This window comes from Bacillus rossius, chromosome 2 (assembly GCF_032445375.1).
Source record: "Bacillus rossius redtenbacheri isolate Brsri chromosome 2, Brsri_v3, whole genome shotgun sequence".
Lineage (NCBI taxonomy): Eukaryota > Metazoa > Arthropoda > Insecta > Phasmatodea > Bacillidae > Bacillus > Bacillus rossius.
The window spans coordinates 2,018,876-2,032,297 of NC_086331.1; the positions used below are offsets into that span (position 1 = coordinate 2,018,876).

The 13,422-nt window shown below is 35.4% G+C and overlaps 1 protein-coding gene across 3 annotated transcripts in view; it reads right to left on the minus strand.

The window, feature by feature from the left end:
* The window catches only part of LOC134529024 (bleomycin hydrolase), a 54,722-nt gene that overhangs the window by 19,942 nt on the left and 21,358 nt on the right, over nt 1-13,422 (minus strand). For all 3 annotated transcript variants that reach the window (XM_063362704.1, XM_063362703.1, XM_063362702.1), the window contains exons 5-8: nt 11,927-12,064; nt 9,906-10,154; nt 7,316-7,542; nt 1,922-2,042 (exon numbers count right to left, since the gene is read on the minus strand). In XM_063362704.1, the coding sequence (XP_063218774.1) occupies nt 1,922-2,042; nt 7,316-7,542; nt 9,906-10,154; nt 11,927-12,064 (735 nt within the window). The remainder of the gene's footprint in view (nt 1-1,921; nt 2,043-7,315; nt 7,543-9,905; nt 10,155-11,926; nt 12,065-13,422) is intronic.

Consider the following 13,422-nt stretch of genomic DNA (forward strand, 5'->3'; position numbering starts at 1 on the left):
TGATAGCATCTTTAAAGACTGAAACATTATGCCAATGCATTTCTTTGTAAGCATACAACAAACACATTGAGGAAAAAACCATACAAATAAATTATTATTTTTCAGTGTTATTAACAATAAATTGTTGAAGATGGAAGTCTAGATACAGGCTTTTTAGTGCTTTTTTGTAGCCAAAACAATAAATACTTTATTACTTGAAACATCTCATAAATAAAGTATTGTTACGATTTCCCTGCGGGTTCGTAAAGGATAGCCCAATTAAAGATTTTAATTCACACAGAGTTTTATTTATTACCACTACTTGTCACTTACAAATAATCTTCTTAATTGGCAAATAATTAATTACACTTAAAGAAATGTCAATTCCCCAGTTACTTGTTCCACACACCTCGCTGGGCCGCACCTCTGGCGCAACTCTCGCCGCAGCACCCCTCGTGGGTCTCCGCCGCGGGACTGCGTCGCCACACTCCGCCGCCGCCGAGACTCACTTCCTCTTCACCGAGATCCCACTCGATTCCTCGCTGGCAACTTCATTCGGGACTCTGCCGCGCCCGCGACTCTATCGCCCGGATACTCCGCCGCGGGAAAACTCCCGACTCCACTGAACTCACTCACTCCCTGCCCTGGAACCTTCGTCCAAGGACTTCGCCACTCTGCCGCACCCGCGGCACTATCGCCCGGATCTCCGCCGCGGGAGAACTCCCCACTCAGACTCTGACTGACTCGAAGGTCGGCCCAACCTCCTTATATAGCCCTTGGATTCCCGTCCAGAACAATCGGGCATGTCTCCGAGATATCGCGCGACCTTCGCCGTCGAAATGTCCAGAAACCCGTCGTGAGTCCTGTCGAAGGACGCGGCGGCTGCTCAAAGAACGCCGATAAACGCAACAAGCATCGGGTTCCCACAAAACGCGCCGATAAACATGTCTGAGTCCTTTCATTCCGCAGTGCGGCCTCTTTTAAGTAACTCGATCTGAGGCAGGTGCGCGCTGCGACAGTCAGGATGTCGTGAGATAGTATGACACGAGATACCAGGGAGAAGATGCGGGTGGAAGGGGGCGCAGACAGGCCGAACGAGTGCGGCGATGCCAAGCACTGCAGCCAAGCGCGATCGTAACAGTATGAATAATGTTTATTTTATTTTTGAAGTCAGAACCGAGGACTGAGGACCGAGAACAGAGAACCAATTTTTAAGAACCGGTACCGAACCGAGAACCGGGGAAAAACAGGAATTGACCCATCACTATTCCCCATTTTACTTGGATTATCTGTATTTTCAACTGTCTAGATTGTCTTACGCCCCAGTTAGTCCGGATAAATGAGGTTTAACTCTATTGTATAAGGATTGTTTGTAGAGTAATTTCAAAGCAAACAGTAAGTGATGGTATCTAACTATTATGGCAACAATCCTCCAACTAGGTATTAATAATAATTATCACTATCTTTTAAACTTCTCTAGTGAAAACCAACTTATTACAATAAATTATATAAAATTATTTTTTTTTAATTTCAGCTATTGCGTAACATTTTTATTAAAAAAAGAAGAACAAACATAAAAGCTTAAAATCTCCACGTCCTTAAATTACGAGTCAAATCACATGATAAACTTAAACATTTACAGTCTGGAGCCAATGCCTTAGCCAGTGTATCTACAAATAACTAGTAAAATGATTTTTAAAATTTTCAGAACCTTTCAACAACAATTTCCTGCAAAGGTTTTTTCATCAAAGGGTAATTATCAAATCTAGATACATAACCAAAAATTAATACTTAGAAACCAAATTATAAAGATCATTTTTGTCTCGATACACAAAATTATTTAATTATTACGGAAAAACTTGCAGGATTAAAAAAAAATGGTTCTTCTATTTAAATTTTTTGAAGCAAGTTCTACAAGCAGACCACGATTAGCTTCTGTTACCTGAATCGTAACTCCAGTGATGTTCATTGCGTGCGTCATCATGGACTCTCCATACAAGAGACGGTCCTCCTTGCACAGCCCCAAGGTCACCTCCAGTCCAAAGGTTATTTTGTAGTCGTGACTGCCACGAGAAACAAAAAAAATGTAAGACAAGCCAAAAAAAAACAAGTTACACTTGGTAAATCAAAACTTTTGCATATCCAACTTAAAGCCCCCACACACGATCAATCCAGCTCACAGTTTGGACTGACTTGAGGCCCTCTGCACACAAGAGCAGTCCCAGTGCTCAGTTAGGAACGAACAGTTTGGACTGAACTAAAGCCTTCCCCACACACGATGTCTCGTGATTGCTGTTGCTCTTGGATGTATTGTTTCATCGTAGAATATGGAAGAAAATTTGGATATTAAAATTGCAGTTGAACTTTAAGTTAGAAAAAAAAAAGAGTATAAACAAATATGTCTGCCATGACACTTAACTGATGGATTGATTTTTTGGACTGGCAAAACACTGTCACCACTCACAGCAGTTCCGACTGATCAATTCCAACCCTTAAGTCTAAACTGTCAGTTCGGAGTGATCTTGTGGGGGGGGGGGGGGGGGGGGGGGGGTTGTCTTTAGTCTTTCTGTCCATTGTGTATGGATGTACCGATTCGAATCCCGATTAACTGTAATCGCCCGATAATAGAAAATCGGTAATTAATCTTAATCTGCAATATTTCAACCGATTATTTAGACAGTATTGTCAACATTTTCTCATTATATTTATCATAGTTATCTCTTAGCATTATAAGAAAAACATGCCAAAGATGCTAATATATTCTTTTAACGGTAAAAAGTAAACTCTTTTAAGTTTAATTCATGAAACACCATTCAGACTGTAGGCCCTGATCAAATATTACAGTATATTTTGCTAAGTTTTCTATTTGTTGGCATTTACCAAAATAATTATTTGTTAAGAGCTGTTATACATTGCATTCACTATTTAATGTTGCATAATAAACACAATGTTGTTCTCTTTGCTTTCTTTTTTAATTTATGTATGAAATAATCGGGCAAATATAATCGGTATTCTTAATCGGTTTGGAACATTGGCTGAATTTGAATTTTTTAGTGAATCGTTAATCGTAATTGGTAACCGGTTTTTCAATATCGGTACATCCCTACCATTGTGTGCACTTCGGCAATACAAGAATATCTGCTGTACCACAGAAATAAAAAAATGAAACAAGGTGATGTGTTGGCTACATTATTTACTTAGGGCCAGGAAAGAGAAGCACTTTCCCATCAAAAACCATGCCAAACTAGTTCATTCACTGTCTGCTAGGTGTCACTTTTCTGTGCCATTTCTGCAAGATACTGTATGTTTATTATTAAAATATTTTTCTGATTTTTTTTTACATGTATATCGTGATGAAATATTATAATTACCATTCTGAGTACATGTATGTGACATATTACATTTTGCTTCCACATACTCTATATGGCTTCCTATTATATTATGTTAAAAACATAAATTAGTTTAAAAAAATTATCTTACAACTTTTTCAGCTCAAGAGAAATTCACCACATGGTTGTTATCTTAATTGATAAATAGTCAATGGAAAGTAAACTATATACCAACATGTGATAAGAGGATGGTGGGAGGGAGGTGGTTATGAAATATTGAAAAAAATTGTATATGTACTACATAAAATATTATTTAAATACATTGTTGGCTTAAACATATGCACACAGAGTTTGACAAAGAATTTTAGCAACTACGTTATTTTTGTTAGAACCCCATTTGAGTTAAACGAAGAATCATTCAAGAAACTGTGCTTTTGTGGAAACTGGACTTTCATATCAAAAATAAGTTTAACAAGGCACTATTTTCTTACAGAAAAAAAATATTCATAAAATTATAATAAACCATTGTTTAAAATTTTATAACAGCAAGACAACATATTGTGGACTGGCTTAAACTGATAAATTAATTTTTAAGAAAAGTTTAACTATGAATATGCATTATAACATGCCTTTTCAGTATTGTTTTGATATTAACCATTTCTAAGCTTAGTTGTCCCATGAAACTAAAGAACCAATATAAACTACTACCTCATAGTGAGAAAACATAGCAAAAAAAAGGGCGCTTGCAGTGATACTTGGAACCAAACAAATCTTACGATTCAGTTACCTCTATTATCAGCATTGAGTAAATAGGCAACCAATGGTGCCATGGTAAGAAACTAGATTAAGTTGGGAGTTTGAGTGCAGAAACTAATGTTTTTCCTCAAAAAATCATTTAATCTAATGTGAGCTGCGATCAGGAAGTCCTTCACCTTTGATCCACCACTGTCAGTTATGGCGGTGACGTAGTCAGTGCTATGTCAACTTTCTCGTTTTTATTTATGCTTACCTTTTTATTTAATTAATATCTTTAATATGTTAATTATTTTATTTTATAAGTTATCCTTTTATTTTAAATACTGGTCAAAAAAATTCCATGGTGTTTTTATTTCAAAGTTGGCGTGACCTTTAAAGGACGATTGAGAAAGGACTAAAATCGTCGAGACGGAAAATCAAACTATTATTTTTAATATTTAATGTGTAGTTTTAGATGATTTTAAAGGCATGGTATGTTATTTTATTTGTATTTGGGCAAAGAAATATTTATATATTTAGTACTAAATATTAAGTGTGTAAACTTTTGATAGTCTGTCTGAACTACTTTCAGTCGCTTGCACGCCGCTGGCGAGCGTGTGGAAGGGAGAGAGGGGGGGAGGTGGACAGAGTGTGTGGCAGCAGGAAATGACTTCTCCGGCCGCGGGCGGTATGCACTTGTGTCACGCGTTTACGCAATGTTCGGTGCAGAGCGGAAACTATACGTGGAAAGGAGTGAATAATATTTTACTTAAAACTGTGGAGTGAGGTTTTGAGTACCGTGCAAAAAATTGCGTCTGCAAGACATGGTGCGTCAGGCAATAGCGGAAAACACTACAGCTACCTTTGTCACCCTGCGGGGGAATGCGTTTATGCCTACATCAGTAATTACAGCAGTGCAGTTTACCAAGATTTACCTGAACCTGGTTTATGCCCGGGCATTACTCACTGAGCGTGTCCACACAACCACAGGTGAACAGATACGACGCAGCTTTTCAAGCAAGTCTCGTCCAGCCAGTGTTCTCCGCGTCTTAAAGACTCGTCAAAGTTGGAAAAGTCCAGCCTTATTATGATCAAGAAATTTTTTACGAATCCCTGTGCCGTCACGTTATTGTTTGTCCCTCGTAAATAAAACAGTGCACTGAAACTTAAATTGACTTAAATACCACTAGTGGGACAGAATATAAGAGTAGAATTTGTTTAGTACTCAACGTATTTATAATTGCAGTGTTATAAGTAAATTCTACAACCAAAGAAATTTTAGGATCCGTAAAAAATAGTTTAGACTAGTAGTGTGTGGGATCCTGAATTTCGGGAAAAGTTTCGGGAGGGCATTGCTTTTTTTCCCGCCGGGAGGGAATAATATTTTTCCCGGTATTTTCGGGAAAAAAATTATATTTGTGACAACGGCCCGTTTGGCCTACAATAAAAGGAAAAATAAAGAGATTGCTTTACAGTTTAATATAGATAACACATTTATTAATGAAATTTTTTTTTAATGTCAACGTATATCCATGGGAAAACCAAATCTCGGAAAATGATATACATCACGATCTTCTAAACTTACGTAACTGACTTAAATAAACAGTCGGACTGAAACGCGACACTGAACAAACCATTAATTTAATAGTTTGCCGCATTATTGGCAAATCCCGTGTAAATTGCACATTTCGTAATTTTATATTTGTATTAATGTTTCCGTTTACCGGAATGAAATCGTATTACAACGTCTAAAATCTAAAATTGTTTCATCAAAAAATCAAGACAAAAAACAGTGACGTAATTAATTATCAGGGACAGCTGCGATTGGCCAGTGCGTCACTTAGAGGCGTGGTTACGCTACAGCCCACAAGAGATGGCAGCACCATCAGTTTTTTTTCCTGTGACACGTAAATGGTGAAAATAAGATTAAATTGAATCATTTTCTTTTCTGATGTTTATTTGAGGTCCACAATATTTTGGGAATTTTACATGGGCACGTAGTAATACAAAATTATGGTAATATATTTTGTCATTTAGTTCACGTTACATGTTGGTTGTTTTGTTTAGTTGTTTAGTAAACATGGCTGAAGAAAAGACGCATATTTGGAACTACTTTGCTAGAAACAATGATAAACTTAGTGCTAAATGCAAGACATGCAATAAAACTCTGAAAATAAGCTACGGCAGCACATCGGGTCTCATAAGGCACTTGACTGAACATCCAACTGTAAAGTTGGAATATGAGACACGGCAAGAATTTTTAAGTTCACGGCCCGTTACGGCAAATTCTTCACAACCAGGTCCATCAAACCACAACGGATTGAAGATGGGAAGCCTTCTTTTCACAGACACGAGAGCCGAACCCCCGATCGTGCATCTTCGGTTTTTTTTTGTTCATTGTAAAAAAATATGGCGGTGTTGATAAAAGGAAAGACCATAAACCAAGCAACTGTATTAATTTGCACGCCGCCATATTTTTCGTTTGCCGTGTGTCCGTGAATGTTTATTTTGGACAACTCATGATAACTAATGGTCAATCAGGTTAGGTTAGCACTTTAAAACACTGCGGACGGTTGATTTGGTTAGGATAGCTACATTAAAGATACTGTGAAATCATGTAAACGGTTTCCTAGCAGTTTCTTACATGAAAACAGAGCATTATACTAAGTCTGTTTTCTAATGGCGATGATGTGGTAAACACACTCCAAAACTTAAAAATATACCTACTGGCATCCTATATAGCTTATGATTTTTTTCCAGATTTTTCCCGATTTCCCGAGTGAAATTTGATTTTCCCTCCCGAAATTTTCCCAAGGCTAAATTTCCTTTCCCGCACACCCCTAGTTTAGACAGAGGTGTGCGGTAATATAAGAGCAGTAGAGAGAGCCACTGTCGAGACGAGCTCCAGTGGGGAGAGTAAATTGTGGACTTTTGATGGACAGTTTAACTGTTATAATTTTATTAACAGTCTAAATATTAGTAAATAAATAAAACTATATTTAATTAGTTGGGCTATCCTTTACAAACAGTTTCCCCACTCATAACACTATGTAATAGTTAAAATAAAGATACATAACTAGTTCAGTAATGAATACCTAATTTGAATTTTAGTAAGAAGTTCAGAAAAGGAAATGCTACAACTAAATTGCATCAACTTGACTAGTGAATGTTATGTGATCTTATGTACAGTTACATGTGTTTATTGGTAACTGGTAGGTAATTTCTTACGAAGTTCATTTAAAAAATGTTTAGATTATAGCCAAATAACTCACATTGCCAAGTCTTCGATGCCATGCTTGCTGGCGAATCTTTTCCCTACTTCACAGCCAAACCACACAGACTCCTTCTGCTTGATCGACTCTGCAGCAAGATTGAGGAGGAGGTCTACCGGCTGGTTGTTGTACACAATCGGCCGCCCACCAACCACATTCCCTAAACAATCCACGGTGTAGGCACGGTTGTACGGGTTCGACTGGCGTGGATCCGTCACAAGACATACCTGGACATAACAAGGAAGCAAATATTAACTCTGCCAACTTATGAACAAAGTGGTTTTAGAGCATACTTTAGTACCTGTCTGTAACTAAACCAACAGAAAAGCTTATGCATTTTCAAACTGGTACATACATTTCTTTTTTCAAAAAGCAAATGGAAATTCATAGGGCTATAAACATACATTAAAGTTTAAAACAATTATCTAGCTTATACAGTTATCCTAACAACCAGAACAATGACCATAAAAGTATCATATCTTCACTGCTAAAAAAAAGTTATGTACTTGAAGATTTCCATTTACCTTTAATATTGAAAATCAGGAGCATAATACATTTTTAACATTAGCATAGCAGTAGTACTAAAAGTGATATTATTTACACAATAGTTCTACCAGCTGTAGACTTTCATTTTTCTCTAAATATCACTGTGGCTGGGAATAAAAAGACAATAGACACCATATTGTTTACGTAGGATAGTTGATCCCTCAAAAGCTTCCCAAACGAAACTGAACAATGAAATAAGGACAGCTAGGTACATTACACATTTATTTATAATATATAGGTAAAACAAGTTTATTCAATTAAACTAAAGAACAGCATCTTGGGAACTAAAAATCAAATAATGGTAGACTTCTTCTTCTTCTTCTTGAGGAACTTGCTGAGAGAAATAAAATGTTTTTTTTTTTTACAACATTTAATTAGCAGCTTCAAGGAAAGAAAAATATGTTACAATGGGGATGAGACAGTTAACATGTACTATAAATTTTATATATTACCTCAATAAGAACTGGGCAAAGTAAAAAACCTTTTGCATACTATTCAAGTCTATAGATTAGTTCAGTTCTAAAAAGTCTCAAAATAACTAAAAAGATTTGTTTAAAAATTACATAAATTTCAAGCTTAAAATTTGTGTATAGCCACAAAATAAAGAACTAAGACAAATTGTATTTAGCAGGAACAATATGTAAAATCAAAGATTGGCTGACAATGACCATACAGTTGCAACCAGAAGATAAAATATAGAAAAATAACCACCGCGGACAACAAAAGATGCACAGACGAACCCAGTGATGAAAGTGAACAGAAGATCTGGACGACATGACAGCATGGGTGAACACAGTAGGCTTTTTGTGATGAAACAGTGTCAGCAGCCTATTGTCAGTGTCAGCAGCCTATTGTCAGTACTGTCGTTTTTTCTGACTATTTTCCTCCCACTGAATTTTCTGTGTTGTATCAGCATGTAACATTTGACATCAGCTGATTGTGATTTGTTCTCAAGCGTTTGTTTTTCCATTCCTGAGGGTTTTTACTCTGAAAACCAGCATAAACCAGCAATGGCATAAGGCCAAGAAAGTGTGTTAAATCAATCTTTCCCATGAAAAGAATTTTTCAAAGAACATAAATTTCCTCTGTCAGTCACGTGTCTTTCAATGACACAGACGAAGAAGGGGTGGGAGGAACGTGCTCCACAGACAGTTGCCTGCGTTATCGACATCACTGTTTGCTGACTGTCGCAGGCATTGTGCCTGTGCTTGCTTATCTCTTTGTGCCAGACAACAACAGTACAGCCATTCCAAGGACTCTGCTGCAGCAAAGGAAGGCAGACAATAGGCGTGCGACACAATTTTTAAAAGACTTTAGGCTTTAATTTCTTTCTGATTTTCCCTTTGTTACCTAATAGCTCAGTTTAACAAATGAGTAAATTTTTTTAAAGCAAACTATTTGAGTTTTAAAAAAATTTGAAATACTCCTACATAAAGAAATACCTTTGTTGTAAACTTAAATTCAACAAAAATTTGGAATTAAATAAATTTATTTATATATCAAGTTATACCAGGTGTCTTAAACACATGTATTAAATGTATAATTTTCTTAAATTACAGTCATGGTTTAAATGGCGGTGCTCTACAAATGAGTTCTGTGCTAACTTTCATCTTAAGGATGTTTGGCACATAGCAGTTCATTATTTAATAATAACAACAACATTGCTCTACCTACTTAAATACCTTCTTTATCTAATAAGCTTTCAAAAAAGGTTTTCTTTTTAATTTCTGGCAGCCTACCTACAGTCAAAACAACGCTAAAACTTTCCAGCATTGATGTCAGTGTTACTGTCTACTTCATGAGAAATACTCAAATATTAAATTTCAAAGTAACCATTAATTAAAAATAATTTCATAGACATCCGGCATTGCTGGTTCACACTGCTTGTCATATTCCGCTCTGCAAGAATCATTCAATCAATCATTATTAACAAGAAATGATGACATGCAGTGGGTACCTTAACATGAAGTAAATAATACTGATTATGTCCTTCACTAAATTAAATCAACATGTTGACAGTTTTCTTAATTAATTTGGTCATTACCTTATCATCTACATTGAAGCATGGTTTTACATAGTTATTGTAAAACTCTAAAGGTGTGACAGGTCCAAAAGAATTGTACTGCTTAGATTTATCATAGAATTCAAAAGTAAATTTTTCTACAGGAGTCCCTAGGCAAATTGCCACCACGCGAAACACTTCATCCATATTTTTCTCGATGGTCTCCCTGAGTTCCTCGTCGCTAGCATCAGCATCTACCATCTCTCGAAGAACCTTTGTATACTCCCGCAGCTAAAACAGAATAAAAAAGTTCAATCAATAAACATAATTTTAAAATAATACATTAAATATTAGGTAAATATAAAAACACCAATTCAGCAAATTTCAAGAAACTGTATACAACTTTGACAACTTTATTTTAACACATTATGTGAAAAAACATTATCAACTACAATTAAAAAAAATACTTGGTTCCAACATATTATAAATAGGTATGCAAAATGGTGTTTGATTTAGCTCACTCCCACTCGAAATCTCAAAACATTAATAACCCGCTACATCAACTTATCTGAGACTAAGCAATTTTAGTTCAAAGCCTAAGCCTTGGTTTGAATGCAGCTCCACGTCAAAATGTATAGAACCAAAAAAATGGTACAACTCTTGACCTTTATTTCATTAATATTTAACTATATAATTTGTCACATGCCCACCAACGTTCAAAGGACTTTTACTTTAAACAGAGATTTAAACAAAATAAGAAAAATATTTGGTAACTAATACCTTCCGACACAATAATTATTTTTTTTTTTTTTGGTAAATGAATTTATGATAATTTGTGCTAGTAACTTGATAAAGTAATTGGAATGCAGTATGTGGCTTGTAAAACAAAATCCCATTTTTTGTACTTTATTTTTCATAAGAGCCCCAGAAACACTTTATTTGTACAAATACCAAAACAACACCAGCAGATTTTCAACCTATCTGTTGGCATTGTCACCCAGGACTTATGGATGAAGCAAGGGATACCAGTATGATGATGAGTAGATTCAAGGAGTCAGGGTAGTTCACGTTCATTGTCATTAAATCAAAATTAACTAGAGCAACAATAAATTAAAGGAGTCTGGTGGTGTGAACCTAATATTTAAAGGCAGCACAGAATTCACAGAATCATAGGTTCACATCGATACCAATTTGCATTACTATTGTTATGTGCTAATTAATCCTAGGTTTTTTATGGTTATTTTTTTACTTTTATTTTTTTTAAGTCAGTTTTGTTTTTTCTCTTTTAAAAAAATTCTAAACTTTTGCACTGAATTTTTACTATACTTTTTTTTTACTTTTAGTTCTATTTTTTAGTCCCTATCTGAGATAGCTCTCGCCAAAAGAGCCCCAACTGCATGTGCCCTCCACAGTGAAATTTGACATTCTGCATCAAAGAAAAACTTCTCTAAATCCTTGGTTTTGTAATTTCACTGTTTAAATAACCAATTTCATAGTTAAAATATATTTAGCATGGTTGTGAATTTGTGAACACTGTCCCAAGTTTCAGGCATGAATATATATATTTATTTACCGCAGCTTTGGGCCACCGATGCACTGTGCCAATGCAAGACTGGCCTTAAGGTAGCCAGACATCTAGTCCTTATTTATTATCATAATTGTCTATCTCATAAAAAAAAAGCAATGGCAAAATTATGTTTTTAATATGTACTTGTACTACAATAAGCATGTTAAAAGTGTTTTTGCATAAAAATTTTTTAATTTAATAAATATGAGAATAATCTTTTCAAATTTGGAGTTTCTTGACTTTGTGTTACCTATTTAATAAAAAAACTATTTTACTTTTAATTATAGCATGTGGCCTAGCAAAATAAGTTGTGTTTTGTTTTTGGACTATAGGTACTAAAATCCGGATACAGACGGTTCTGTAAAAACACAACAATTTTTTTTAAAAAATCACAAAATATCCATAAACCCATATATATGTGGTTATTGCTAAATATGGGGTTTAGGCCTTAATAAAAAAAGGCAAGCAAACTTGTATTAGGTCTGAGAAAACTCACCTTACTTTTCAGAATACTATTCATGCGCAGACTAGATTCACAGCTGAACGCGTCAGGAAAGTTTTTCTTCGGCATCAGTCCATGTTTATTGATTAGGTTAACAAGCATATCCCACTGGCCACCATCACTCGTTGGATCCTGAAATCACAAAGTTGTATTGTCTTTCAAAAAAAAAGAACAGAAATAAAACAAAAGTGAGTGCAAGACTGAATTTTAAGAACAGGTATCTTGGAATAAGTATATGAATGGTAACAGTTACAATTAGCCAAGGCCCAAAACAGCACTGCTGTACAATTAATAAACATATAATTACAGAGAAAATAGTGCTGGGCCAATGCAGAATGTAATATTTTTGATCTAATATTTCCTACCTATTAGAGAATGATTGTCCTACCACCCCCCTCTTCATATATCAACCAGAGCATCATGCAAACAGGTGTCTGGCATAAAGGAACATCCAATTCCAATATTGCAATTGTTGGGTGTTTTTAACATGAGTGGTGGATACAGGAAATTTTTTTTCGGAAAGAAATGGTAATGGATTGGGGGAGGGGAAGCGGAAGTTTGTGTGTTTAAAAAAAAATAGAAAAAAAAAATACAATTTGGAAAAAAATATTAAACAAAAAAAGGCGGTTGTCTGTAAAGTCGGTTTACGGACAATAATTTTACGTGCTAACGTCATAAGAAAACATTGATGAAAAATTGCATACTTTTTAATTTTCAAATATTATTTACAGTTTTTGCAAATTTAATTTAAATGATTTGTTTAAATATAATCACGAACAATTAGTTTAAAAGCCCGCCTTAACCTGTTTGATATTATAGAAGATTTACTCGCACGGTGGTTGGCCGGATCTTGCACTCTCGGCTCAGGCGGAACGTGACAATTTTTTGTGCGTGCAACCGGCGTTCATCGATTTATAAGACGCTATCACGTCAAAAAACTTACATCACTATTGACGCTGACATATGGGCCAACAGTAGTAGTCGCAGGCAACGTGGCTTCTCACACACTGACAAACTGTCTTCAGTGACATTGATAAAAGTTATGTATCACATATCCAAGTTTATCCCTTCATCCTGATGGCATGATCCTATGGTTCATGAAGCTTGTTGTTTTAATTTAGTACGTCGAAAAGATCCTGGATACAGCAAAAACTTGTGACATCACAATGAACTATGATGATACTTATCTGTCATCTTCCCCCCTACCACCAACAAAATCAATCTTCACACCTACAAATAGATGATACATCAATATTGATTCAATGATTTTATAATTGTTACGAATCTATAATGTACAGGTTAATTTTACAAAAATTTACAAAAATGTTAATCTTTTATTACTGACTCGTAAAATGCTTTAATGTAATTTTAAACTGTACCAGTAGCTTATGTATCCTACTGCCACTTTTAACATGTCAACAGTATTCATACACAAATATGTAATGCTTTGCAAGTGAAAGTTGGGAAACGTGTACCACTGGTAGTCGATT